Below are 24218 nucleotides of genomic sequence, written 5' to 3' on the forward strand. Positions count from 1 at the left end.
CAGCACAGACCTGCGCAGTGAGGCACCAAGCCTCGGTCCCATCTGAAGGTTGCCCGGCTGACCCTATTGCCCGAAGCCCATGGCGAGCATAGGCCCCGAGGCCCCAGGTGCCTCATTGGCTTCCCCTGCTCTGTGGTTCTTAGAGTCGGAGCTGCTGGGGATGCCATATGGATGGGGTCTGTGAGTGTCCCCTCGCTCTGTGTCCAGAGCCCTCCATTCTTGGGGTGTGTCTGGCCCCACCCCCACTGTGTGGTGTCCAGGGTGGGGCTTCACAGCTGCAGTGGCAGAGCCACTGCCCCTTCCTTGTGCTCCCGTGGGGCCTTGTCCCTGGGCTTGGCTTGTCCCTCTCTGGCACATTCTGTGTGGGCTGCCATCTGCCAAACCACGGTGGCATGACGTGGCCCCGGCTGAGGCAGCCCCAAGTGTGGTTGCTGTGGTTTGGGTCTGCCTGGAGGAGCCGAAAAGGAAGGGCTGGGAGGGCATCATTGCCGGTGGCTTGACATTGCTCAGTGATGGCCTGCAGCAAGGCCTGTCCCGCGGGAAGCCTCCATCCTGTGAGGGAGACCAGCCCCTCACGCAGCTGGGGTTACGTGAGGCAGCACGTGCCTGAGGCAGCCGGCTGCACACAGATCCCCAGGGCCTGGAACTTGTTCCATTGACTTCTCAGAAGCAGCCACTCCCTGTGTTGGGCGTTTGTAGGAAATGAGCTCCTAGAGGTCGGGGGGAAGAAGGGGGAGTTTCCCGTCACAGAGTACATTCAGCCCCAGGAAGCCGTGTTGCCTTTGTTAGGAAAGGTGCCTCGTCCCTGCCGGCCCGCTCTTGACTTTAGAGTCACAGTCATTCTGCCAGCACTGTTTGGATTCCCAAATTCCAGCACACACACAGGCTCAGCCTCCTCCGCAGGCCACGGCCACCTTGGCCAGTTGGTCAAGCACTTCTAGGAACTCCTTTGAACCAGTGACATTATTCCCTGCTGACGCAACTTGGAGGCCTGTGCACTTTCCCTCTTCCAGGCCATGTGGGAATTTGCACTCCCTCTTCCGCAGCGCTTCCTTGGAATTCAGGCGCTGGCTGCTTCCTTCCCGTGTACTCTTGGCGGGATGGGCTCCTTGCCCTGAGCCCCACGTCACCATTTCTGAAGAAGTTTAGGGTTAGAGTGGGCTGACCTCTCTGGAGGTGTTCCCAGCATCTGCCTGGGGTCTGCCTCCTACTCCCAGGACCCCCAAGAGGGGCCCCCCGCTGGCAGGCTGTGCTCACATTCAGGGCAGTGTTCTTTGTCCTGACTTCAGGCGGCTCGCTTGCTTGATGGCAGTGGGTGGAGAGGGTGACGGGCAGAGAGGCAGGCAGTCAGGCCCCCAGTCCCGTTCTCACACCCTGTGCCCCCTGCCTGCCACCCACAGGGAAGGTCCTGAGCTACTGGTGCTTCAGTCCTGGCCACAGCATGCGAGAGCTGGTCCGCCAGGGTGTCCGCACCCTCATCCTCACCAGCGGCACGCTGGCCCCAGTGTCCTCCTTTGCCCTGGAGATGCAGATGTACGGCCACCCTGCCAGGGGCCTCAGCACTGGTGACGCCGGCCAATGGGGTGGGGGTGCTGGGGGTTCCCATGAGCGGGGGTGCTGGGGTCTCAGGCCTTGCTGGGGTCTCAGGCCTCATGGGCTAAAGGGGTGCTGGTACATTTCCCCACTGTCCGCTCCCACTGGCCATGCTTAGCCCTTTCCCAGTCTGCCTGGAGAACCCACACATCATTGACAAGCACCAGATCTGGGTGGGGGTTGTCCCCAGAGGCCCCGACGGAGCCCAGTTGAGCTCTGCGTTTGACAGGCGGTAAGGGCCTGTCCCTGGGCCCTGCTGGGGTGGGAGGTGGGGGTGCTGAGCCCCAGGCCCTGAGCAGTGGCCTCTCTGCTCTGCAGGTATTCTGAGGAGTGCTTGTCCTCCCTGGGGAAGGCTCTGGGTGAGTGCCCTGTGCCCCAGCTGTGCCCATCCTGCATCCTGGACCCCTGCTTCCAGGAGCTGATAGGGACCCCACAGACGCCCTCGCCTGCCTTGACCCCGGCTATGGCATTTGCAGGCAACATCGCCCGCGTGGTCCCCTACGGGCTCCTTGTCTTCTTCCCTTCCTATCCTGTCATGGAAAAAAGCCTGGAGTTCTGGCGGGTGCGTTTCTCCCAGTGTCCTGGGCAGGGTGGGTGAGGGCAGGACTGGAGCACAGAGCAGGTGGTGGCCACAGCCCCTGCCTGCCCTCATCAGATGGCGGGGTAACCAGGCCTACTGTGACCCTGCCTTTTCCTCTCCCAGGCCCGAGACTTCGCCAGGAAGATAGAGGCGCTGAAGCCACTGTTCGTGGAACCCAGGAGCAAAGGCAGCTTCTCTGAGGTTGGCATATGGTTGGGGCTCTGGGCCCACTGCCCCCCCGTGCCTCTCCTGCCCCTCACGACCTTCCTGGGGCTGACCACCAGCCCTGACCCTGGCTCTGGCTGGCTCCCAGTTGCCTCTTCGGGGCTCCTGTGTTTCCTTCCTGGCCCTGGGTGTTGCCTCTTAGAAAGACCCCAGCACTGGGTGGGTGTGGTGATGGTGGCCTTCCTGTCTGACTAGTCCCAGCCAGCCACTCTAGTCCTGGGGTTCCCCATGTTTTCTGGGAAGCACTGAGCAGGTATGGGGTCAGCCCCGATTGGCCTTCCTGGCTAGGACGATCCTTCATCTTGGAGGATGAGACCTGGGTCTTTCTCATGGGGGAGAAAGGAGCCAGGGGTGGGCTCCAGGCTCAGTCTGACTAACTCTCCTTCTAGACCATCAGTGCTTACTACGAGAGGGTCACCTCTCCCGGGTCCACCGGCGCTGCCTTCCTGGCCGTGTGCCGGGGCAAGGTGAGCCCTCTGGCCTCCGCCCTGATCTGGTTGCCTGTTCCCTGGTGGGTGCTCATGGCTCCCCAGCAGACTCTGTGCCCTGAGGGCTACCTGGTCCCCTCCTAGGGTTCCACAAGAGTGCAGCACTGCCGGTCCTGCTGGGAGCGGGTCCTGCTTAGGGCCAGGGGCAGGCAGGGTGCAGGAGGTTCCTGGCCACAAGAGTTGGGAGGTGGCGTATAGGAACTGTGGACCCTAAGTGGGGTCTTGACCCACAGATGGGGCTTTCTCCTCCCCCTGGTTTGGGATGGAGCCTCGGGGAAGGTGGCTGGGCTGGGTGTAGGCAGCTCCCTGGCCTGTCCCCTAGGCCAGTGAGGGGCTGGACTTCTCCGACACGAATGGCCGTGGTGTGATCGTCACGGGCCTCCCATACCCCCCGCGCATGGACCCCCGGGTTGTCCTCAAGATGCAGTTCCTGGACGAGATGAAGGGCCAGGGTGGGGCTGGGGGCCAGGTGAGTTGCAGCAAGGTGGGGCTGGGGTAAGGTGGCCTGGTGACTGAGTCCCTCCCGCCGTGACCGAGCCACCATGACAGCCCCCTGGCCCCACAGTTCCTCTCTGGGCAGGAATGGTACCGGCAGCAGGCGTCCAGGGCTGTGAACCAGGCCATTGGGCGAGTGATCCGGCACCGCCAGGACTACGGGGCCGTCTTCCTCTGTGACCACAGGTGCAGTCCCGGGGAGACTCCCTCACCCCCACTAGGCCCCTGGACTCTCCTTCCCCATATGAGGCCCCACCTCCCCCACAGCCTCTCTGGCTACTCTGGGTCAGCCTGGGGCCCCTGCAGGCAAGATGGGGGTCTTCATGTTGGTGAACTGAGCCCCAGAAGTGGCTGTGGGCAAAGTGGCAGGGCTGTGCCCCCCCCCCAGGTTCGCCTTTGCTGATGCCAGAGCCCAGCTGCCCTCCTGGGTACGCCCCCATGTCAGGGTGTACAACAACTTCGGTCACGTCATCCGAGATGTGGTCCAGTTCTTCCGTGTTGCTGAGCGAACTGTGAGTTCCTGCCCAGGGAGGGGGTCAGGGTGTTGCCCCCAGAGGGGCCAGAAAGAGGCCCACCCACCCCCACGGTTCTGCAGATGCCAGCACCGGCCCCCCGGGCTGCAGCATCCAGCTCATGTGAGAAAGAAGATGGTGTCAGAGTGGCCAAGTCGCCTGGCACCCTCCTCTCTACCAGGAAAGCTAAGAGTCTGGACCTGCACGTCCCCAGCCTGAAGCAGAAGCCCTCAGGTATGGGCGGGTGGCGCCAGGCACCCGGGTTCAGGCGGCTCGCCTGTGTTTATGCACCATCCCTCCCACCTGCAAAGGCTGTTGCTCCCTCCCAGGGTGGGGCCCCCATGGGCTGGAACCCTCCCCTACAGGCAGAAAATGCCCCTGGCAAGGATGCTCCCCAGGACCCTCTTAGGCAGGGGCCCCCAGATACTGGGGCTGTCCCCCAGGAGGGCCTTCATGTTGGTGAACTGAGGCAGCGGCTCCCATGGGCGTCAGTGGGCACTGGGGTGCTTCTGCAGGGTCGCCAGCTGCTGAGGACCTTGAGGGCAGCCTGTGTGTGGAGTATGAGCAGGAGTCAGTCCCTGCCGGGCAGAGGCCCAAAGGGTTGCTGGCTGCCCTGGAGCACAGCGAGCAGCAGGCCGGGGGTCCCAGCAAGGAACAGGTACAGTTCCAGAGCCTTGGGATGGACACAGACCCTCTGTCTCCTGAGGCCAACCCCACCCTGCCCATCTGGCCTCAGATGCCTCCCCACATGCTCGTGTAAATCCCCTGCCTGGTGGGCACATCACTTGTTCTCTGGTGGGTGGACTTGGCTCAGTGCACTCAAGGTCAGGTGTCCCTGCCACTGGCCATGCCTGAGGCTGCACTTTCTCCAGGAATGTGCTGTGGCTGGGACCCAGGTTCCTTCTTCCTTGGGGCCTTTTGCCCCAGAAGCCCATAATTTCTCAGGCCGACCAGAAGCTTTCTACTTCCTGCTGGGAGCCATTCCCCTCTTCCTGCCCGTCCCTGCCCTTCAGGCCCCTGGAGTGAGCCCCAGGTGCAGACACCAGGCACCCATGTCCCCTTCCTGCCAGCCCCTCCGCTGTGGTCAGACTCCTCTCTGGACCTGCTCTTACATGTTGCCACCTGGCATAGCTTGGAAAGGACTGGGTTGTTGCACTGTCACCAGGGTGCACTGTGAGCCCTCCCCCAACCTCTACTCACCAGGGTGTGCCATGACCCCTTCCCTGGCCTCTGGCTTGGCTACTTGAGACCCCAGGGTGCCATTTTCCCTGTGGGCCCAGGTACATGTCTCAGGTGATTTGGGGCCCAAAGTGTGTGGTTGGAACCACAGCCATGTCCTCCTCAGGCCCACAGGTACTCCACCCTGTCCCTCCCATGTGAGAAGAGACTGGCAGAGGAGCCACGAGGAGGGAGGAGGAAGATCCGGCTGGTCACCCACCTGGTGCGTGAGCAGTGGCTGCACCTGCACTGGCTGCACAGCTTCCTGGTCCCCTGGGTGCCCCCAGCGAAGTTGGGATGTGGGCCTGACTGGACCAGGGAAGCCACCTCAGGAGCTGATGTTCAGGGCAGCTGTGATGCTGGCAGGCCAGGGGCTCAAGTCTACAGTTTCTTCTGCAGGGGCCTTATGAGCCCCCTGCCTTCCCAGCTGGAATCAGACCCCACCTTTGGGCAGGCCTGGCTCTGGCATTTCCCTTAAGTGTGTACGAGCACCTGCCCCATGTGAGGGTGCAGCCCATTCCCAGCCTGGGATGAAAGAACTGAGTTACAGCCAGAGCCAGGAAGCCCCCTGCCTGCTGGAAAGCCCCAAGTGCGGCAGCCTTTGTCCCTGTCCCTTGGCTTCTGGGAAGAACTGGGTGGTGCCATCAGGAAGTGGTGGCTGCTGAGGGGCCTGGGTGGGGAGTCCCTGGGCCACCCCTGCCTTGGGGTGTGCAGAGACAGGCACTGCACATTGGGAAGCCCCTTCCTATGAGCTGCCATCCTGGGAGCCTCAGCTGCATCCGCTGTGGGTCAGGGGGCTTGAGGGAGGAGGGAGATGGGCCCTGCAGGACCCCCAGCTGGAGGGAGAGCCCATCTTCCCTCCCCATTCGCTGTTCTCAGTTCCCTGCCAGTCTCTGACTGTGTGATCTGAGGCAGGCCCAGCCCCGCCCAGCACCAGGGCTTTCTTCTTGAAGCACCTTCCTGTGCCCACCCAGCCAGCCAGTGTCAGGCAACAGCCTGAACCCCGCTCCCCAAAATCACTGTCCCAAGGAACCCTCAGTGCTCCAGGGAAGGCTCTGTAGCCCCAGGTGGGACGGTGAGGCTGACCCTGACGGAGCCTTGGGCCTCTGTCCTGCAGGAGGAGCCCGCGGCTGCTGCACAAGTGGACAGGGCCAAGCTCTTCATGGTGGCTGTGAAGCAGGAGCTGAGCCAGGCCAACTTTGCCACTTTCACCCAGGCTCTGCAGGACTACAAGGGTTCTGATGACTTCGCTGCCCTGGTGGCCCACCTCCGCCCCCTCTTTGCTGAGGACCCCAAGAAGCACAGCCTGCTCCAAGGTGCCCTCACCTGCAGAGGCCGCCCACCCTGAGGGCAGTGCTGCTGCTGTGCGTGGTGGGGCTAACAGGACAGACACTTGCTTCACAGGGTTCTACCAGTTTGTACGGCCCCACCACAAACAGCAGTTTGAGGAGGTTTGCATCCAGCTAATAGGACGAGGCTGTGGCTATCAGCCTGAGCACAGCATTCCTCAAAGGCAGCGGGCACAGCCAGCTCTGGATCCCACTGGTAAGTGGGGCCCGCTATGGGAACTTCAGACTCCTATGAGGAAGGCAGGGTGGTACTGCGGTCCTGGGGTGCCTCTGTTCCCATATGGGAGTGATGGGGGCCATCTCCAGCAGCAGCAGCATCACATGTTGGGGAGACCCTGTGCAACTCCATGTACTTCCCCTGACCCCCCCATGCACCACCCTGTCCAATCCCCACGTACTTCCTCTGCCCCCCCATACACGGCCCTGCCCCTCCCACAGCCCCGACCCCTACGCACTACACATGGCCCTGTCCAACCCCCACATGGCCTTGTCCCTCCTATAGCCCCCGCCTCCCAGGCATGGTCCTGGGGAATCAACTGCACACGCCAGGGTCCTAGACCCCAGACCCGTCCTCCCTACTCCTGCCTCTGCCTGGGGTGGATCCCAAGCCTCCAGGGGCGGGAGCATCTGTTTTCATGTTTGTTAATGAACAGCCCCACAGAGTTCCCCTAGTGCAGGGTTCACCCCAGCGGGGAACCTAGCTTTTTGGGAAGACCCCAGACCCCTTCTGGACTTGGTGCTCACTGGGGTGTCCTCACACCTTACCCACCCTGAGGCTCTAAGCTCCTGAGTGGGGGTTTGGTCTGCCCGCCACTGTACCAGCCCCGGTCCAGAAGGATGGTGTCTCCTCCACTGCTCCTGGCACCTGTGTGTGTGCCTTCTGGGTTTCCACTCCCTGGTCTGAAGAGGGTGAGGCGAGGGCCCCCCCCCACCCCCAGCCAGCCCTGCCCCCTGCCCCGGGGAACTTTCCAGATGCTTGGGACCAGCTTTGTGGCTCTGCATCTCTTCATCAGGAAGGATGGCGCCCGATCCCAAGCTGACCCTGTCCAAGGCTGCCACCCAGCAGCTGGACCCCAGAGAGCACCTGAACCAGGGCGGGCCCCACCTGACCCCCAGGCCACCCCCCGAAGGTAGGTGGCTCCTGAGCCACATGCAGCCTGTGAGTTTGTGGGGCTCTCGGTGCTCGGCAAGGCTCACTCTTGATGTGGCCTCAGAGCCTTTGAGCTGGAGCTATCGGTGGCGCTCCCGCTGTGGTGAGCCATCACCTGGTGGGGGCTGCTCCTGATTCCGCACCCCAGGTCATCTTGAGCAGCAATCCAGGAATTCCTGAGAGGAAGGGCAGGCAGGGTGGTGGGACTCTCAGCCCTCCTCCCCAATGCCACTGAGCCGTGCTACTCCCACACCAGGGGACCCTGGAAGCCACCCACAGTGGGGGTCCGGAGCACACAGAGCAGGGAAGCAGGGCCAGCGTGCCGTGAGCGCCTACCTGGCGGATGCCCGCCAGGCCCTGGGGTCCGCAGGCTATAGCCAGCTCCTGGCAGCACTGAGAGCCTACAAGCAGGACGACGACCTGGACAAGGTGCTGGCCGTGCTGGCTGCCCTGACCACCGAGAGGCCTGAGGACTTCCCCCTGCTGCAGAGCAAGTGGCCCCAGGGTGCAGCTGGTGGCGCAGAGGGTGGGGGGCAGGGTGGGGCAGTGCAGGGTCTGAGCAAGCTCCCCCGCAGGGTTCAGCATGTTTGTGCGTCCACACCACAAGCAACGCTTCCTGCAGACGTGCACAGACCTGACTGGCTGGCCCCATGGGGGTATGGAGCTGCTGGGACCCCAGGAGGAGAGCCTTGCCACGCCTCCTGTGCTCGCTCATGGGACTCACCAACCAGGTGGGGTGCCTGTCTGGCTGCTCCTGACAGCGCCCCAGCCCCATGCCACCCTGGGAGTGAGCAGCAAAGCCCCAGGCACCCCTCAGACTGACTTCTTTGCATGCAGGCCCCTCATGGCCAAAGAAGGCCGGGAAGACGCAGAGCAAGATCTCGTCCTTCCTTAGACAGAGGCCAGCGGGGGCCGTGGAGGCGGACTGTTCAGCAGCAGGGCCCAGCCAGTCCTCCAGACCTCCCCATGGTCCTGCAGCATCTGAGTGGGGTGAGCCTCATGGGAGAGGCCTGGCTGGGCAGCAGGCCATGGCAGCTCCGGGAGGAGGGCCCCTCTCAGTGGGCTGTGTGTGTCGGGGCTGCAGGGCGGAGGACGTGGTGCCCTTCCAGTGCCCTGCCTGTGACTTTCAGCGCTGCCAGGCCTGCTGGCAACGGTACCTTCAGGTTGGTGCCCGGCTACTGAAGTCCCTGCTGGGTGTGGCCTCAGGTGGTGGGCTGAGGGGAAGAGAGCAGGCCCTTGGCCTGGGGGTGGTGCCTGGCAGGCATGTCCAGTAGGCTGGTTGTCTCCACAGGCCTCTAGAACGTGCCCAGCCTGCCACACCACCTGCAGGAGGCAGAGTATCATGCAGGTCTTCTGGCCGGAGCCCCAGTGAGTGCCCATGGAGGCCCTCAGCACGCCCGACGTGGCTTGATCACCTGCTTGTTTGGCTCTGGTGGGCCAAGAACTCACCCAATAGAACAGGCCCACCCATGCCTGCCTGGCCTGTTGCAGGCGCCCGGCAGGTGGAGCCCATGGTTGGTCCCTGCAGTGGGGCCCGATCTGGACTTGCCTCTGAGAAGCTCTGAGCTACCTTGGGGTCTGGGGTGGGTTTCTGGGAAAGTGTTTCCCCAGAACTTTCCCTGGCTCCTAGCCTGTGAGTGGTACCCAAGGGGCGTCCCAGCTGAGCCCCTGACCAGGAAGGAGACCCCTGTGGGCATGTGTCCACTTTTAATTGGGACAGGGCTCTCTAATAAAACTGCTGGCAGTGCGCAGGATGGTGTTTTCGTGGCTGGGGGTTGGTGGAGGGATTTGAGGGTGCACCGAGGAACAGGGAGTTGGCAAAGGTACCTCCCAGCCCCCCGGGACACTACTTTCTCCACGGTGGGCTCAGCCCTACCCTTGTCCTCACAGCTGCAGCAAAGCTGCAATTTGTGAGGGACCCACCAACACCCCAGGCCATCTGGCCTGGCTGCTGGGTCAGGAGCTGCCCCAGGTGCTGAGGAGGGTGGTTCCTTGGCTGGTGAGGCCCCTGTCTGGGGAGTGATGGCGCCAGGTGGGTGAGGGGGCTGCCTGGGGAGGGAGGGGTTCCCATGGGGCATTACGAGGCCAGCCCCGCCCTCTATGCCCATATAGGGCTGCAGCAGGACGGGCTTGGGGACTGGGGGAGAAGGATGGGGCATGCTGGTCAGGCACGGCAGGGTCCGGTGTCTGCATTGAGCCTCACTTTCCCTGCTCCAGCGAGGACCATGAGGGCACTGGAGGGGCCAGGCCTGTCACTGCTGTGCTCGGCATGGGTGCTGCCCACCCTGCTGTTGGTGATGGCCACACGAGGAGCAGCAGAAGCACCCACCTACCCCTGGCGAGACCCAGAGACGGAAGAGTGGCTGGTGTGTGCCCAGTGCCCCCCAGGCACCTTTGTGCAGCGCCCGTGCCGCCGAGACAGCCCCACGATGTGTGGCCCCTGTCCACCGCGCCACTACACGCAGTTCTGGAACTACCTGGAGCGCTGCCGCTACTGTAACGTCCTCTGCGGGGAGCGAGAGGAGGAGGCGAGGCCCTGCCAAGCCACCCACAACCACGTCTGCCGCTGCCGAGCCGGCTTCTTCGCGCACGCTGGTTTCTGCCTGGGGCACACGCCGTGTCCCCCTGGCACCGGCGTGACTGCCCCTGGTGAGAGCTGGTCGAGGGGAGGGTCCCCCTCGGGGGAATGATGGCCAGAGGTGTGGCGGGTCGGGTTGCCACTCCCAGGCTTGCACCCCGAGCGAGGACCCCAGTTCCCCTGACCCTGTTCTCCCCTCCTGGCCACAGGCACCCCCAGTCAGAACACACAGTGCCAGCCGTGCCCCTCAGGCACCTTCTCAGCCAGCAGCTCCAGCTCAGAGCAGTGCCAGCCCCACCGCAACTGCACAGCCCTGGGCCTGACCCTCACCATGCCGGGCTCCTCCTCCCACGACGCCCTGTGCACCAGCTGCACCAGCTTCTCCCTCAGTACCATGTTACCAGGTGGGCTGGGTGAGCCAGGTGAGCGGAGGACCCGTCAGCTGGGCTCTGGGAAGGGCCCACGGCAGATGTAAGGGGTCAGGGATCCCTCCCATAGATCCCCACGAAGGCTACCACCTCAGGGGTGGCTGAGGATCAGGATCGAAGCTGGCGCAGTCTCCTGTGGGGAGCACTTGGAAGGTGGGCGGCACACTCCCCTAACTGCTCCAGAGAAGGAAGGTGGCTGCCTGCTTCGACATGGTGAAACCGAGGCCCAATGGCAACCATTGTTGAGAAGTTGCAAGGGGAAGTGACCCCGTTAAGGTCAATACAGATCTGGTCCATCTGCAGGTCCCAACTCGCCCCTCCCATTGCCTCTCCTAGCCCCGCTCCTGCTCCCAGGCCTTTGCTCCAGCGAGCGCTGACTGACCGAAGGCTACTGCTGCATAGCCGCCCAGCCCACACTCCTGCACCTTCTCACACTGCCCTCCCTCCACAGGGATTTTCCTCTCCTGCAAACCCGCCGGGTGGGTCCCCCCAGTGTCTGTCTGGAAATGACTGGACACTGCGTCCCCTCCCCCTGCAGGAACGGAGGAGTGTGAGCGTGCCGTCATCGACTTCGTGACTCTCCAGGACGTCTCTATCAAGAAGCTGCAGCGGCTACAGCAGGTCCTCGAGGGCCCTGGGGGCTGGGGTCCTGCGCCAAGGGTGGGCCGGGCGGCCTTGCGGCTGAAGCTGCAGCAGCGGCTCAAGGAGCTTCTGGAGGTGGGGGACGGAACGCTGTTGGCACGGCTGCTGCGGGCGCTGCGTGTGGCCAGACTGCCTGGGCTGGAGCGGAGCATCCGTGAGCGGTTCCTCCCTGCACACTAAGCCTGGCCCCCTCACCCCCCCCTTATTTATTTTATACATTCTTGGCCCTCACATGCACCAAAAGAGGCTTAAAATTTTTTTTCTTAAAAAATGAGGTTTCCTAAAGTCTTTCTGTAAAGCTGGTTGTGGCCTGTTGTGCGACCACTAGGACGGCAGCGGGGATGCCTGATCTGCCGGGATCTCTCCGGCTCCCACAATTGCTGCCTGGGGCTTCCCCTTCCGGGGTTGGTCAGTGGGCAGCACCCCCTCTGCTCCCTGCTGGCTGTGGTGTGTGGCCGGGTCCCCAGAGCTCATGGGAGTCAGGACCTAGGAGGGCATACCTGCTGGATGAACACGGCAAGGCTCAGGACGGCCCATCATAAGGGCCCCACACTAACCCCCCCACCCCCTTTGAATTCCTCCCACTCCCAACTCAGGGAATTTCCCGAGAGGGGACCTGCCAGAGACCACCCCCAGGCATCCCATGTGCTTCTTGGGAAGTGAGGCTTTTCCCCTCTGGGGCAGGCTCTGAAGCATCCACAGTAATGGGGCCTGCCTCAGCCACACACCCCTTCCCACAGGTCCTGGGAAGCAACCTTTGGTACACGCACAGGCGCCCCTGGAGAGGGCGCGGGGACTTCCAGGCCTGACTCCCGTGAGTCACAGCCACCCCCACCCTGACTCATGTCCCTTCCCAGAAGCTCCTCCCAGGCCCCCCACATCCCACATCCACAGGAAGGGAGGGACAGGCCCACCTGGGGAACCCCTCACTTGCCCTCAGCCCTTCAGCAGCCCAGGGCCACCCTCACTACATCTTACAGCCAAGAGCGGAGCCTTGGGACTCCAGGAGGGAAGGGATGGACAGAGCCAGTCTCGCCATCTTTATTTTGTGCTCATCCTGGGCAGCACTGGGCAAGCAGCTCCTGCCCACAGCCGCACTGGGGAAGAGCAGAGCACTCGGCAGGCCCAGTGGAGGCTGTGCATGGAGGGCCCCAGGACCAGCCTCACCCCCAAACGGGATGCAGGCCCAGCACAGCACTGATTCAGGGCCCCACAGAGAACCCCCCAGCACACGCCAAGGGGGCCCAGGGCACAGCTTCACCTGGCTGGAGGGCTCTGGACCCCACAAACACTCCTCAGCATGCAAGTATGGGCATAAAACAGCCACTCCCAACAGGACCCCTCAGCTGTTGGCATCGGTATGTGCCCTCCAGGGGCGTTAAGATGAGGTAAAGCCAGGCAGGCCTCCTCAGCCCTGTCCCGAGGCTGCATCTGAACCCAGGGCCCCAGTGGCCTTTGGGGACATGGCCTAGGTCTTCCTCAAGGCAAGTTCAGCCCCAGACCACCTCTCGGGTCACAGGGGGCAGAAGCCAGAGGGCAGCCATGACCTGACCGACCTCCTCGATGGGCTGGACAGGCAGCTATGGGATCTCCCAAAGGCCCCACAGAGCTGTTCCCACACAGCCCAAGCCAGCCTAAGCACTGGAGCCCCAACTCCCAACCAGGTCTCCCTCAGATCCCCCAGAATGGGGCTAGGAGGGCAGCAGCTGCACCCCATGGAAAGGCCACCAGATGGCCTGGGCTGCCTGGCTCCCCACCGAAGCCTCCAGAGGCCTACACTTCTCCAGACACAAAGGAAAGTTTGTCTTTGAGAAAACAGAGGAACCCCAAAGCAAAGTAAACCCACCCCCCAGATGAGCAGCACGGGAGCCAAGAGGAACCACTCCTCTAGCACCAGGGCCAGGGGACCGGCGTCCCCATGGCAGGCAGGCAGCAGGCGGCGCCTATGTGATGTCCCTCTGCCGAGGCGGCCGGTGCAGGTTTCGCACGACGCACTTCACCATCCACTCGATGCCCTCGCGCACCCCCTTGCTGCGAAGACAGGGCTATGAGGGGGCTGGCCTCGGTCCCCAAACCCCCGAAGGCGTAGCCCACTCACCCCGTGAGGGCGGAGCAGGCCTGAGTCAGGCAGTCCCGCCTGCCAATCTTGCCCGTGCAGTCGCTGAAGGCCGTCTTGATGTCAGGGATGGAGAGGCAAGTCTGGGGGAGGCGAGGCCAAGGCCATAAGGAGCAGACCCCACTTCAAGGCCCTGTCCTGCCAGTGGGCCCAGGGCTCTTAGAAGGGCAACTGCCCTTCACCCCAGGAAACAGAAGTCTGCCAGGTCCCAGTGTCTCCCACAGAGGCCATGGCGGTGAGGACCCTGTGCTCGGCCCAAGGCTGCATGTGGCTGCTGCTGTCTGGGATAAACTTTAGACATCCTCCATGGCTCCAAGGAGCCCCCTTCCATCCCCTCCCTGCAGGACACCTTGAGCCCTGAGGTGGCACTCCGAGGGCTGAGGCCTGGGCAGTGCAGGAGGCGGGTCCTGGGGCCAACGAGGCAGGGGATGATAAAGGGGGGATGGGGGAGTCTGGATTCATGCTGGCTTCTGCTCACAACCACCTGCTCAGTCCTCAAAGAGCAGTCTTCACCTCCCCTTTCCTCCAAGGAGAAAACCCTGCCCCGTACCAGGTGTCCCTCTTGTCAGCTGAGATTGTGAGGGAGGTCAGCCCTATAGGAGGGGGCAACAGAGCCACCCCAAAGAAGGTGGTAAGTAAAGATTCACCCTGACCCTCAGGACGCCAGGCTGCTTCTGTGCAAAGCTCCTCTAAGAAGACAGCAAAAACTCAATGTGGCCAGTGCTCCCAGGGGCAGTGGCACCTGAGGGGTCTTGAGGGGCTGCCCTGGGGATGGGGCTGGCACAGATGCCAGCTGAGAACAGGTGAGGGTCAGAGTTGACTTCCACCGGGGCCCCAGCATCACTTCTCTGAGCTCCCAAGTTTCACCTGAGTCTCTCGACAGCTCAGCCACACACTCCTGAGGCACAGCCATCCTCCAGGGGAGGGCCCTGGGCCTCCTCACAGCTCAGACACACATTCCTGAGGACATGCACTCCTGAGGCACGGCCGTCCTCCAGGGAGAGGGCCCTGCATGGCAGGAACGGGCCTCTGGGTGGCTGCCCTGGGGTGGAAGAACCTCCAGAAGCAGCAGACTGAGAGGAACTAGGCTGGGGAGCTAGAGGTCCCAGGTCTGCTGGAGGCAGTGTGGGCCTTCAGAATGGCTCTGTGCCTGCTGGGCAGTCACTGGGGCTGGGGTTTCCGGGTGCACACACTGTTCCCCTTGGGGGGCGGGGCACCTGCGCCCGCAGGAGCCTGGGGACTTGGGAAGCTGCCGCAGGAGGTGGGGTGGGGCTCACCTCCACATCCTGCTTGTTGGCCAGCACCAAGATGGGGACACCGCACAGCGCCTCACTGGTCACCACTTTTTCTGGGGAGGGTAGAAGAGGTAGCACCTCACAGCCAGCATCCTGCCTCTGACTGTCCAGGGGCCCACAGGCGTGGATGCTAAGACAGCTGCTTCCCTCCCACCACCACCCCCCCACTCAGCAGGAGCACTTCTGATCAGTCAATGGGCCAGCCCCAGGTAGAGCTGCCCAAGCTAGATCTGCCTCTGCTGCCCATCCGTCCCTCCCAGAGCAGCCAGGCCACACTCACCGAACGCCTGCTTGGACTCTGCCAGCCGCTCCTCGTCGGTGGAGTCAATGACATAGATGACACCGTGACACTCTGCATAATACTGCAAACAGCAGGATTTGGGGCTCAGTCCCCATCCTGCCAAGGGCCAGCAGGGCCAGGCCCATGTCACGGCCACTGTGAGGGGCTCACTTGAGGAAGGGGCAATAGGGCAGCCCCTAACTGCAAGACCCTTCTGGGATGCCTTCTGGGGCTGCAGGGAGATCTGCTAGTAGAGATGCCCCCAGGTGCTCCTCCTGAGAACCTGTCTGCAACCTTTCACCTGACGGTGGCCTGAGAAAAAAGTGAAAGGCAAGGATTGGGCCAGACATGGTGGCTCACACCTGTTACCCCAACACTTTGGGAGGAAGATCACCTGAGCCTAGGAGTTCAAGGCCAACCTGGGCAACAATGAGACCTCCTCTCTACAAAAGTTTATGGTAAATAAGCTTTTAGTCCTAGCTATTCAAGAGTTTGAGGTGGGGGGATGGCTTCAGCCTGGGAGGGTGAGGCTGTAGTGAGTTCTGATCATGCCACTGCATTCCAAGCTGGGTGAGAATGAGGCCCCATCTCAAAAAAAAAAAAGGACAGGGTTTGGGGGCTCCCACCTGTGGGCAGGGAGGGAGTGTGGCCACATGGATGACAAGCCTCAGGAGCCACTGAGGGACGGGACCAACACCATCTGCCAGGCCAGGGCACTGTGCTCAACCTCTGCAGGCTGGGCGTGGTCAGTCCTGGGCTCACTGGTGGCACTGCTGGGCAAGACAGGGCACAGACCCTGTGGCCTCAGGCATGAGTTCCAAGCCCAGGACCAGATGAGTCCATCTCTATCCCAATCAGAAAAAAATGGGAGACTGCATCCACGTGGAGCAGACTTTTGCCACTTTGCCTCCAGGCTGTGCCAGCTCTCCTGCCCAGGCACAAGTGCCCAGAGACCTGGACTGCATGCCGACCAGGTCGGACAAGCTCGCGGTCAGTGTCAAGACACCCCACTGAGAGTATGAGAACCCAGAAGGCACAGCCCAACTCTCCGAAATCCTTATGTGTCCCAAGCAGGGAGAGCCAGACAAGCTTCTGCACCTACACTTCCCACAGCAGAGAGAAGGAAGCCCAAGGTCTGGCATCCTCCAGGGTTCTACAGACAGGACCCACAGAGGCCGCTACAGGCGGATCCGAAGGTGGAGACCGCTGTGGCAGGACGGTTGGCTCCGTGGAGGCTGCAGCAAGCCCAATGAGAGAATCCCCATGGCAGTGTGGCCCCCGGGGCTTCTAAGCAGGGTGGCAGAAGGTTCATGTGCAACCAGGGTCCTGGCCCATGGGACCATATGGCCAGAGCCACCCATCTCACCTACCAGACATGGGGTGTACAGCCCAGCGGGGCCGAGTGCAGGCAGGACCCAAAGCCCCAGGCCCAGCAGAGGCGTCTCAGCAGTGGTCCCTGTAGAGTACCCCACATAGAGGGGGAAAAGGAAGATGTCCAGGCGTGGCTCCTGGCTGGCCAGCTAATGAGTGGGGGCAGGCCAGAGGTGGGCAGCAGCTCTACTGGCCTCTCTCAGGCAAGCCCTCAAGCACTAGAGGCCAGGGCACAACCTCACATGGATGGAGCACCAGGCGGCCCACCCCGTCCTGCTTCCGTGGGAAGTCATGGCCCGAGGCTGGCTGATGGACAGGCCTTATGTGCAGCAGAGTGGGCGTCTCAAGGCCTCCCAGAGCATCCGCCAGAGCCTCTCGGCTGGACGATGGACACACAGGGTGGGGTACAAGCCCAGTGGGATGGGCTCCACTCAGCAAGGGTGGAGGAACGACTGGCAAAGCCCCAGCCAGACACGAGCAGCACAGCTGACCCCAGTGGGGCAATCAGAGGGACTGTGGGTTTGAGTTTGTCTCCCCAGCCGCAATGGGAGCTCCCCAACTGCAAAGTGCCAGCCAGCCTGAGAGATAAGCATTATAGCAAAGGACCCACACATATGGACGCTGACCCAGGGTCTAGCCCCAGGATGAGGCCAACTCCCAGTCAGAGCCCTTTCTGTGCTTGCTTCATGCTGGCAATGCTGCGCCTGCACAAGGATGCAATGTACAGGAACCAGGTGGAAGCAGGAGCCTCCCTTCTGGCCTCTCCCAGTGACCCATGGAGGTCTCTGGGGCAGACCCTCCTGGCTCTGAGCTCAGCAGGGTCAGGGGTCCCGACCACTAGAGCAGTATGTGCTCAACGGACATGCTGAAGAACAAACCACAGCTGCCTCAGGGGCATGAACAGCACCTCGTGTCTAGGGGACCCTGGCGGGCAGGAAACTGGGCTGCCATCCCACAGCTGGGGACCTAGGGAGCCACTGGCCCCACAGAGATGGTGTCTGGAGGACTCAGACTGCCAGGAGGTCACACCCAAGCAGAAGTGCACCCAAGGAAGAAAGCAGCCCTGAGACCAGCTGCAAGGGTGGGCTGTAGTGGCCCCTGTAAGCCTCCCTCCTCCAGCTTCCCCTCAGAGAGGCCCTCGGGACCTTAGAGGAACCACTCCCCAGTGTGGAAGGTGTTCCACGCAGGGCTGCGGCTGCGGCCAGTGCCGACATCCACGGCCCCACTGTGGTCTTGCTTCATGCTGGAAACACTGCACCTGCAGATGGCCTCGTTTCAGGTTTCTGTGGGACCCACTTTGACTGCAAAGAGCCATGTTGCCGGGTCACACCTGCCCAGGGCAGCCCACAGGCTGTGGTATGAAGTCCCAGCCATGGCCCCACATGGCACAGAACAGCCAGCTTGCCTCCAGGTCTCCCTGCTGGGGCAACCATAGCTCTACAGATCCTGCCGCCTGAGTGGACCTCTCCTTGTCCCCACCACCTTCCTGGTGTCAATCGCCAAAGTGCATCCTGTACCTCAACCTCTATCTTGGTGTCTGTGCCTGAGACACAAGCCTGTGGCAAGAGCATTCTCACCCGTGTCACCCCCCCCAAAGCGCGCTGGGCACTGGACACGCAGGCTATGACTCAGTTTGTCCTGTCTTGACTTACGTGGCCCTAGAGGATCTATCAAAGGTCACTTGGCCATGGGAGAAATGCCCTCTTGGCTAGAAGTCAGGGCAGAAGGGGACACTTTGGTGGAGCCTAGGAAAGGGGGACTGGGATCAAAAAGGAGATCAGGACCTGGGCACTTAGCTCTAGAGATGGCAGCCAGCAAGCATTAGGGCAGCCAAGGCACTGGGTGCCCCAAGCCCGCTGTGCCAGCCTCAGGCAGGGAGCCCCTGAGGAAGGCAAGGCTCTGTCCTGCTCAGCGCTGGAGTCAGTGCTCAGCCCAGACTGAGGAGGAGATAAACTGCAGCCTGGGGTGTGGAGGAGGGACACCACACTGGGATCTCAGAAATGCCCAATTTTCACATGCTCAGCTGACACAATGAGTAACAAACCACATTATCCACAAAGTGGGTGATGAAAGGTGCTGAGGAAGAGACCAAAGGGTGCACTCTGGAAATAAATGGACTGGAGGGCTGGGGTGGGGGTGGGGTTGGGGGTGGTGCTGGACAGGGAGTCTTACCTTGTCCCACAAAGACTGCAGCTCTTCCTGGCCTCCTAAGTCCCAAAACATGAGGCGAGCCTTTCCCACATCCACAGTGCCGACTGGGGAGATGGGGGAACAGGCAGGGCTCGAAACCTTGGTCCCTGACACACCAAGTCCCAGCTCTCTTGGGGGATGGAGCAACCACTCTGGGACCACTCAGAGGGGACTTGAGATGGGCTGAGTTTGTCTCCCCAGCCGCAATGGGAGCTCCCCAACTGCAAAGTGCCAGCCAGCCTGAGAGACAGGCATTATAGCAAAGGACCCACACATATGGACGCTGACCCAGGGTCCAGCCCAGGATGAGGCCAACTCCCAGTCAGAGCCCTGCTCTGGGTGACACGGGTGAACATCACAGCATCCTCAAGGTCCCAAACCCACAGCCCTGCTATTCAGACCCCTTACTGTTGAGACCCACGGTGGTGGTGATTTTGGATAGACTCATCCCCTTGTAGTTCTTGTTAAACCGGGTTTTCGACTGCTCCAGGAAGGTCTGAGGAGAGAGGGAGGCAGACACATCAAATAGGGACTACAGTGTTTCCCAAGTCTTTTTCCCAAATATCCTTACTCAGGCCTGCTCCTTAAAAGACAAAAAACAGAAACAAAGCAACGTTCTGCTCTTCAAGAAGCTGGCGGTGACTACCCTGTCTTCTCAGAAGTCTGGATTCTGTCTGGGTGGTGAGCATGCAGCTGACACCAGGTCGTGGGGAGGGGCTCAGGCAAGGGAGGGGCACTCACCGTCTTCCCAGCATTGTCCAGGCCCAGGATCAGGATGCAGTACTCGTCCTTCTGAAACATGTACTTGTACAGGCCGGACAGCAGCGTGTACATCCTGCCCTGGACACCCCGACAGATGTCACTGTACAGCAAGAACGCACCCGCCCCCCGAGTTTCTCCACGGTGGTCAGTGGTGCTCCACGTCCAGCTGACCGCTCAGGACTAGAACCTGGGGCCATTCCCGACTCCTCATCTCTCTTCCACCCCATCCCTTTGTGACTCTTCGGCCTCCGTAACTTCTCCCAGATCAGCCACCCTCCGCCACTCCTGCCCCGGGGCCTCCCTGCCCGCGGGACCACCCCGCCAGTGTTCACAGTGAGCTCGGTTGCGCCCCCGCCCTCCCCCCCGCGTCGCTCCCACGCTTCACGCGCGCGGAACGGGGAACGCACTTGCTGCAGCCCCGCCTGGGCACAGCGCCCTCGGGTGTTCGGCCGCGAGCCCCACCCAGTAACAGCCAGGAGCCCCTGCAGGCGCCCCATCACCCCGTTTCTTAAAACGGGGACGGCCTGTGGAGAGCGGACCCGCAGGCAGCGCGCGGCGGGCGGGGACGGACTCCCGCGGAGGAGGAACTGCGCTCGGGCCCCCGGGCTCCCGGCGGCTGCCAGTCGCGGCCGCCAGGTTCGAGGCTCGCCGACAAGCTGCTAAAGCTGGTTCCTGTCACACCCGCGTCCCAACCTCGAGTCCAGGGCCGCCTCTCGGGCCTCGGGCCCGGCCGCACAGCCTCCGACCTACCTGCGTCCGCCGCGGCCTCTAAGCCGCCGCTGCTGACCCGGCACCGACCCCGCGCGGGGCCTGACGGGACGCGGGCCGTGGGGCAGAAGCTTAATCGCGTCCCGGCGGCCTCTGCGCTCCGCTTCCCGGCTGCCACCGCGCGCCAGGCACTTCCGGAGGCGGCTGCGGCGGGAGGAAGTGCCGGTAGGCTGCGAGGGCGAAAGCGGGGCTCCGGCCTGCTTTAGCCGGTGAGGCCGGCGGGCTCTCTATGGAGGCGGCTGGGAAACCGCGCTGAGGAGGTGCGCGGCCCTGGCCGGACGGAAGAGAGGCCGGGCGGGGGTCGGGACCAGCCTGCAAGGCTGCGGGCGCGGCGGGTGCGCTCGGCGGAGGGCCGCGCGGGGTCGCCCTGCGGGGAGGGGGTGACGCGGAACCCGGCTAGCAGCGAGCCCGGGGCGGCTCGGAAGGGAAGTGCGGAGCCCGAGCGGGGGTACCGGGCTGCGACCTCCGCGCCGGGAGCTATCGCTCTGAACCGGTGTCTCCGCGAGGGAAAGGGGACGTGCCCGTGCCCGCCGCAGGCTGTGGTGGCGGCTGCGAGACCCTCGCTCCGTGTCGGTCCCGAGACGCGGGGCTCACCAGGCCCCTCTTCTCGCAGCTCCGGTCCAGCGCCTCCCTCTCTCAACATGGATGAGGACAGCCTGGAGGCTGCCCTGCAGACCTACCGTGCGCAGCTGCAGCAGGTGGAGCTGGCCCTGGGCGCCGGCCTGGATTCGTCCGAGCAGGCCGACCTGCGCCAGCTACAGGGGGACCTGAAGGAGCTCATCGAGCTCACCGAGGCCAGCCTGGTGTCCGTGAGGAAGAGCAAGCTGCTGGCCGCGCTGGACGGAGAGCGCCTGGGCCAGGAAGATGCTGAGTACCAGGCTTTCCGGGAGGTCATCGCCGAGGCGGCCCCTGGGGCCGGATCAGAGACAGTTCCTAAAGCAGAGGCGGGGCCAGAATCTGAGGCAGGTGGGCAGGAAGAGGGAGAGGAGGAAGAGCTGAGTGGGACCAAGGTGAGCGCGCCTTACTACAGCTCGTGGGGCACCCTGGAGTATCACAACGCCATGGTGGTGGGCACAGAAGAGGCGGAGGATGGCTCGGCGGGTGTCCGTGTGCTCTACCTGTACCCCACTCACAAGTCCCTGAAGCCCTGCCCGTTCTTCCTGGAGGGAAAGTGTCGCTTCAAGGAGAACTGCAGGTAAAGCCCTTTGCTGTCAGATGGCAACCTCGAGGCGTACGGGGTGCACATACAGGGTCAGGTCAGGATCGGCCCTCCCTTTGCAGTTGGTCCCAGCTTCCTGGGGCAGGCGGGCTGTGAAAGCAGTATCCTTGTTTAGGCATGTGCCTCTTTCTTCTGGGATAAGAGCAGGATGCATGGAAGGAGGCTAATCAAGGTGGCTCACGCCTGTAATCTCAGCACTTTGGGAGGCCCGGGGGGGAATCACCTGAGGTCTGGAGTTGGAGACCAGTCTGGTCAACATGACGAAACTCCATCTCCATTAAAAGTACAAAAAATCGGCCAAGCACAGTGGCTCATGCCTGTAATTCCAACACTTTGGGAGGCCGAGGCGGGCGGATCACGAGGTCAAGAGATGGCGACCATCCTGGCCTACATGGTGAAACCCTGTCTCTATTATAAGTATAAAAGCCAGCTGGGTATGGTAGTGTGTTCCTGTAGTCCCAGCTGCTCGGGAGGCTGAGGCAGGAGAATCGCTTCAATCCAGGAAGTGGAGGTTGCAGATCACACCACTGCACTCCAGCCTGGTGACAGAGTGAGACTTCGTCTCAAAAAAAAAAAGTACAAAAATCAGCTGGGCGTGGTGGCAGGCACCTGTGGTCCTAGCGACTCAGGAGGCTAAGGTAGGAGAATCAGTTGAACCCAGGAGGCTGAGGTTGCAGTAAGCCAAAATTCAGCCACTGTACTCCAGCCTGGGCAACAGAGCGAGGCTTATGTGAAAGAGAATAGGTCCCCAACCTATTGTCAGTTTTGTTTGTTTTTTTGAGACAGGGTCTTACTTTGTCACCCAGGCTGGAGTGCAGCCTGGACTTCCTGGGCGCAATTGATCCTCCTGCCTCAGTCCCCCAGGTAGCTGGACTACCACACCCAGCTAATTTCTGTATTTTTAGTAGAGGTGCGGTTTTGCTGTGTTGCCCAGGCTGGTCGCACACTCCTGAGCTCAAGTGATTCACCCGCTCTGGCCTCCCAAAGTGCTGGGATCACAGGCGTGAGCCACCGCACCCGGCCCTGTTGTCAGTTTTATTCTCTAGAATTCAACTTTTAAATTTACTTTAATGGAAATTTTGAAACCTGCCCCAGATGAGAGAGCCTAGCATAATCACTGCCCACAGTCTATTATCATTTTGCTTGTTCCCCCGCCCCGCTTTTTCCCTTCCTGGATATTTTAAAGCAAATTTCAGAAGGTACTGGGTTTTTCCAACTATGAATACTTCAGAGTGGATCTCTGATAAGGAAATATTACTTAAAAAGTAACTTTTTGAAAGTCCAAGTCAGTGTGAAGACAAGAAAGAGTCACTTCCACATCATTATAGATAACACGTTTCATGGCAGCACCTCTTCCATGTTCGAATATCCACAGCTATTACCATGATGTCTCCATTTCCATAAGCGCATAGCTTTATTTTTGCTCCTTTTTACTTTTCTCTGAGAAGAAATATTTACCAGGCTTTCTAGTAGGTAATTTTCTTTTTAGCCAATAGTTCAGGCTGGCCAGGTAGCACTCCTAGTTCTTTGGATGTCTTACTTTGTGGGGGTTTTTGTTTTTGTTTTTTTTAAGCAGGGTCTTGCTGCCCTGTCACCCGGGCTGGAGTACAGTGGCACAATCTCAGCTCACTGCAATCTCTGCCTCCCTACTTCAAGCCATCCTCCCACTTCAGCCTCTCTGATAGCTGATACTACATGCGTGTACTGCCATGCCCAGCTAATTTTGGTATTTTTTGTAGAGACAGGGTTTCAGCATGTTGCCCAGGCTGGTCTCAAACCCTTGATCCCTTTGATGAGAGATCTGACACATCCCTGTGGTGCTTCCTTTGGGCCAGGCACTGCTCCAGGAGTTTCACGTGTGTTCATTCATCTGTGCAGCAAACCGGTAGGTAGGCCTTGCAGTCACACCATTTAACGGAGAAGGAAACAGGAATAAAAGAACTGATTGACTGGCCCAAAGCTATGAGGCTCAGAGGGCTCCGAGCTGTCCTTAGCCCTCGTCCCATTCCCTCTCCATGGTGCCACTTGCCATGTCAGCATCAGGCCTAATCTGAAGGCTTCTGAAGAGTCTTCCAGACGCCCACCTTGCCACCACTTGGGACTGATAAGTTCTCTTGGATTTTTGTTGGACTGTTTTTTTTTTTTTTTTGAGACAGAGTTTTGCTTTTGTTGCCCAGGCTAGAGTGTAATGGCACAATCTTAGCTCACTGCAGCCTTCACCCTCTGGGTTCAAGGGATTCTCCTGCCTCAGCCTCCTGAGTAGCTGGGATTATAGGCATGTGCCACCACACCTGGTTAATTTTTATGGTTTTAGTGGAGACAGGGTTTCACAATGTTGGCCAGGCTGGTCTCCAACTCCTGACCTCAGGTGATACACCTGCCTTGGCCTCCCAAAGTGCTGAGATTATAGGCATGAGCCACCGTGCCCAACCAGCATTGGACTTTTTAAAATAAATAAGAGACTAGGTGCGGTGTCGCACACCTATAATCCCAGCACTTTGGGAGGCTGAGGCAGGTGGATCACTTGAGCCCAGGAGTTTGAGACCAACTTGGGCAACATGGTGAGACCCCATCTCTACTAAAAATACAAAATTAGTCAGGCATGGTGGTGGGTGCCTGTAGTCCAGCTACTCGGGAGGCTGAGGTCGGTGGATCGCTTGCACTCAGGAGTTCAAGACCAGTCTGAGCATCTTGGCAAAACTCCGTCTTCATAAAAAATAAAAAATTAGCCAGGTGTGGTGACATGTACTTGGCTAATTTTAGTCCCAGCTATTTAGGAGGTTGAGGTGGGAGGGTCACTTGAGCCCAGGAGTTTGAGGCTACAATGAGCTGTGACCATGCCACTGCACTGCAGTGTGGGAGACAGAGTGAGACCCTGCCTCAAAAAATAAAAAATAGCGAGGCATGGTGGCCTGTGCCTGTGGTCTTAACTACTCTGAAGGATCACTTGAGCCAGGAG

The 24218-nt window shown here is 61.1% G+C and overlaps 4 protein-coding genes across 59 annotated transcripts in view; 3 read left to right on the forward strand and 1 right to left on the reverse strand.

Annotated features, from left to right (window-relative positions):
• The window catches only part of RTEL1 (regulator of telomere elongation helicase 1), a 36304-nt gene extending 26338 nt beyond the window's left edge, over window positions 1–9966 (forward strand). For 11 of the 45 annotated variants that reach the window (XM_078372157.1, XM_078372152.1, XM_078372140.1 and 8 more), the window contains 19 exons: window positions 1401–1533; window positions 1712–1825; window positions 1912–1952; window positions 2070–2155; window positions 2297–2374; window positions 2788–2865; window positions 3209–3355; window positions 3452–3567; window positions 3770–3893; window positions 3977–4127; window positions 4409–4551; window positions 5239–5334; window positions 6229–6427; window positions 6516–6656; window positions 7474–7590; window positions 7867–8100; window positions 8186–8341; window positions 8448–8600; window positions 8902–9361. In XM_078372157.1, the coding sequence (XP_078228283.1) occupies window positions 1401–1533; window positions 1712–1825; window positions 1912–1952; window positions 2070–2155; window positions 2297–2374; window positions 2788–2865; window positions 3209–3355; window positions 3452–3567; window positions 3770–3893; window positions 3977–4127; window positions 4409–4551; window positions 5239–5334; window positions 6229–6427; window positions 6516–6656; window positions 7474–7590; window positions 7867–8100; window positions 8186–8341; window positions 8448–8600; window positions 8902–8909 (2315 nt within the window). In that variant the 3' untranslated portion in view covers window positions 8910–9361. Of the gene's footprint in view, window positions 1–1400; window positions 1534–1711; window positions 1826–1911; window positions 1953–2069; window positions 2156–2296; window positions 2375–2787; window positions 2866–3208; window positions 3356–3451; window positions 3568–3769; window positions 3894–3976; window positions 4128–4408; window positions 4552–5238; window positions 5335–6228; window positions 6428–6515; window positions 6657–7473; window positions 7591–7866; window positions 8101–8185; window positions 8342–8447; window positions 9362–9500; window positions 9643–9827 lie in introns of those variants that run through there. The other 34 variants (XM_078372144.1, XM_078372163.1, XM_078372135.1 and 31 more) reach the window with 14 other exon arrangements.
• TNFRSF6B (TNF receptor superfamily member 6b) lies at window positions 9745–11551 on the forward strand. 3 transcript variants are annotated; one of them, XM_078372169.1, is made up of 3 exons: window positions 9745–10259; window positions 10398–10610; window positions 11155–11551. In XM_078372169.1, the coding sequence occupies exons 1-3, from the start codon at window positions 9761–9763 to the stop codon at window positions 11436–11438; spliced, it is 996 nt and encodes a 331-aa protein (XP_078228295.1). In that variant the 5' UTR covers window positions 9745–9760; the 3' UTR covers window positions 11439–11551. The 3 variants fall into 3 exon arrangements, with proteins under 3 accessions (XP_078228295.1, XP_078228296.1, XP_078228297.1); XM_078372170.1 differs by having other exon boundaries at window positions 10398–10592; window positions 11155–11530; XM_078372171.1 differs by lacking the exon at window positions 10398–10610 and having other exon boundaries at window positions 11155–11534.
• Window positions 11552–12283: 732 nt separating this feature from the next.
• ARFRP1 (ARF related protein 1) lies at window positions 12284–20084 on the reverse strand. 8 transcript variants are annotated; one of them, XM_002747753.7, is made up of 8 exons: window positions 20023–20084; window positions 19252–19345; window positions 18919–19006; window positions 18493–18575; window positions 14950–15031; window positions 14652–14722; window positions 13357–13457; window positions 12284–13289 (listed from the first exon to the last, which is right to left on the reverse strand). In XM_002747753.7, exons 2-8 carry the CDS (start codon window positions 19342–19344, stop codon window positions 13202–13204), a joined length of 606 nt encoding a protein of 201 aa, XP_002747799.1. In that variant the 5' UTR covers window position 19345; window positions 20023–20084; the 3' UTR covers window positions 12284–13201. The 8 variants fall into 8 exon arrangements, 6 of the variants coding, with proteins under 6 accessions (XP_002747799.1, XP_008994522.1, XP_008994523.1 ...); XM_008996274.5 differs by lacking the exon at window positions 14652–14722 and adding an exon at window positions 16320–16405; XM_008996275.5 differs by having other exon boundaries at window positions 19252–19350.
• An 82-nt stretch (window positions 20085–20166) lies between these two features.
• ZGPAT (zinc finger CCCH-type and G-patch domain containing) overlaps window positions 20167–24218 on the forward strand; it is a 29063-nt gene continuing 25011 nt past the window's right edge. The window contains exons 1-2 of one of the 3 annotated variants that reach the window (XM_008996272.5): window positions 20167–20205; window positions 20654–21235. In XM_008996272.5, the coding sequence (XP_008994520.1) occupies window positions 20682–21235 (554 nt within the window). In that variant the 5' untranslated portion in view covers window positions 20167–20205; window positions 20654–20681. Of the gene's footprint in view, window positions 20301–20653; window positions 21236–24218 lie in introns of all 3 variants that reach the window. The other 2 variants (XM_008996270.3, XM_008996271.4) reach the window with 2 other exon arrangements.

The sequence above is a fragment of the Callithrix jacchus genome, chromosome 5 (genome assembly GCF_049354715.1).
Source record: "Callithrix jacchus isolate 240 chromosome 5, calJac240_pri, whole genome shotgun sequence".
NCBI classification, from domain to species: Eukaryota; Metazoa; Chordata; class Mammalia; order Primates; family Cebidae; genus Callithrix; species Callithrix jacchus.

Bases quoted from the DNA above. Each gene is read 5' to 3' on its own strand.
- TNFRSF6B (XM_078372169.1), top strand. From the start codon at position 9,761: ATGGGGCATGCTGGTCAGGCACGGCAGGGTCCGGTGTCTGCATTGAGC. The intron at 10,260-10,397 runs GTGAGAGCTGGT...TCCTGGCCACAG, and splicing joins CACCGGCGTGACTGCCCCTG to GCACCCCCAGTCAGAACACA. The intron at 10,611-11,154 runs GTGAGCGGAGGA...CTCCCCCTGCAG, and splicing joins AGGTGGGCTGGGTGAGCCAG to GAACGGAGGAGTGTGAGCGT.
- ARFRP1 (XM_008996274.5), bottom strand. From the start codon at position 19,344: ATGTACACGCTGCTGTCCGGCCTGTACAAGTACATGTTTCAGAAGGAC. The intron at 15,032-16,319 runs GTAGGTGAGATG...TGCTGTTTGCAG, and splicing joins GGCTGTACACCCCATGTCTG to TATTATGCAGAGTGTCACGG. The intron at 13,458-14,949 runs GTGAGTGTGGCC...CGCCTCCCCCAG, and splicing joins AGAGTCCAAGCAGGCGTTCG to ACTTGCCTCTCCATCCCTGA.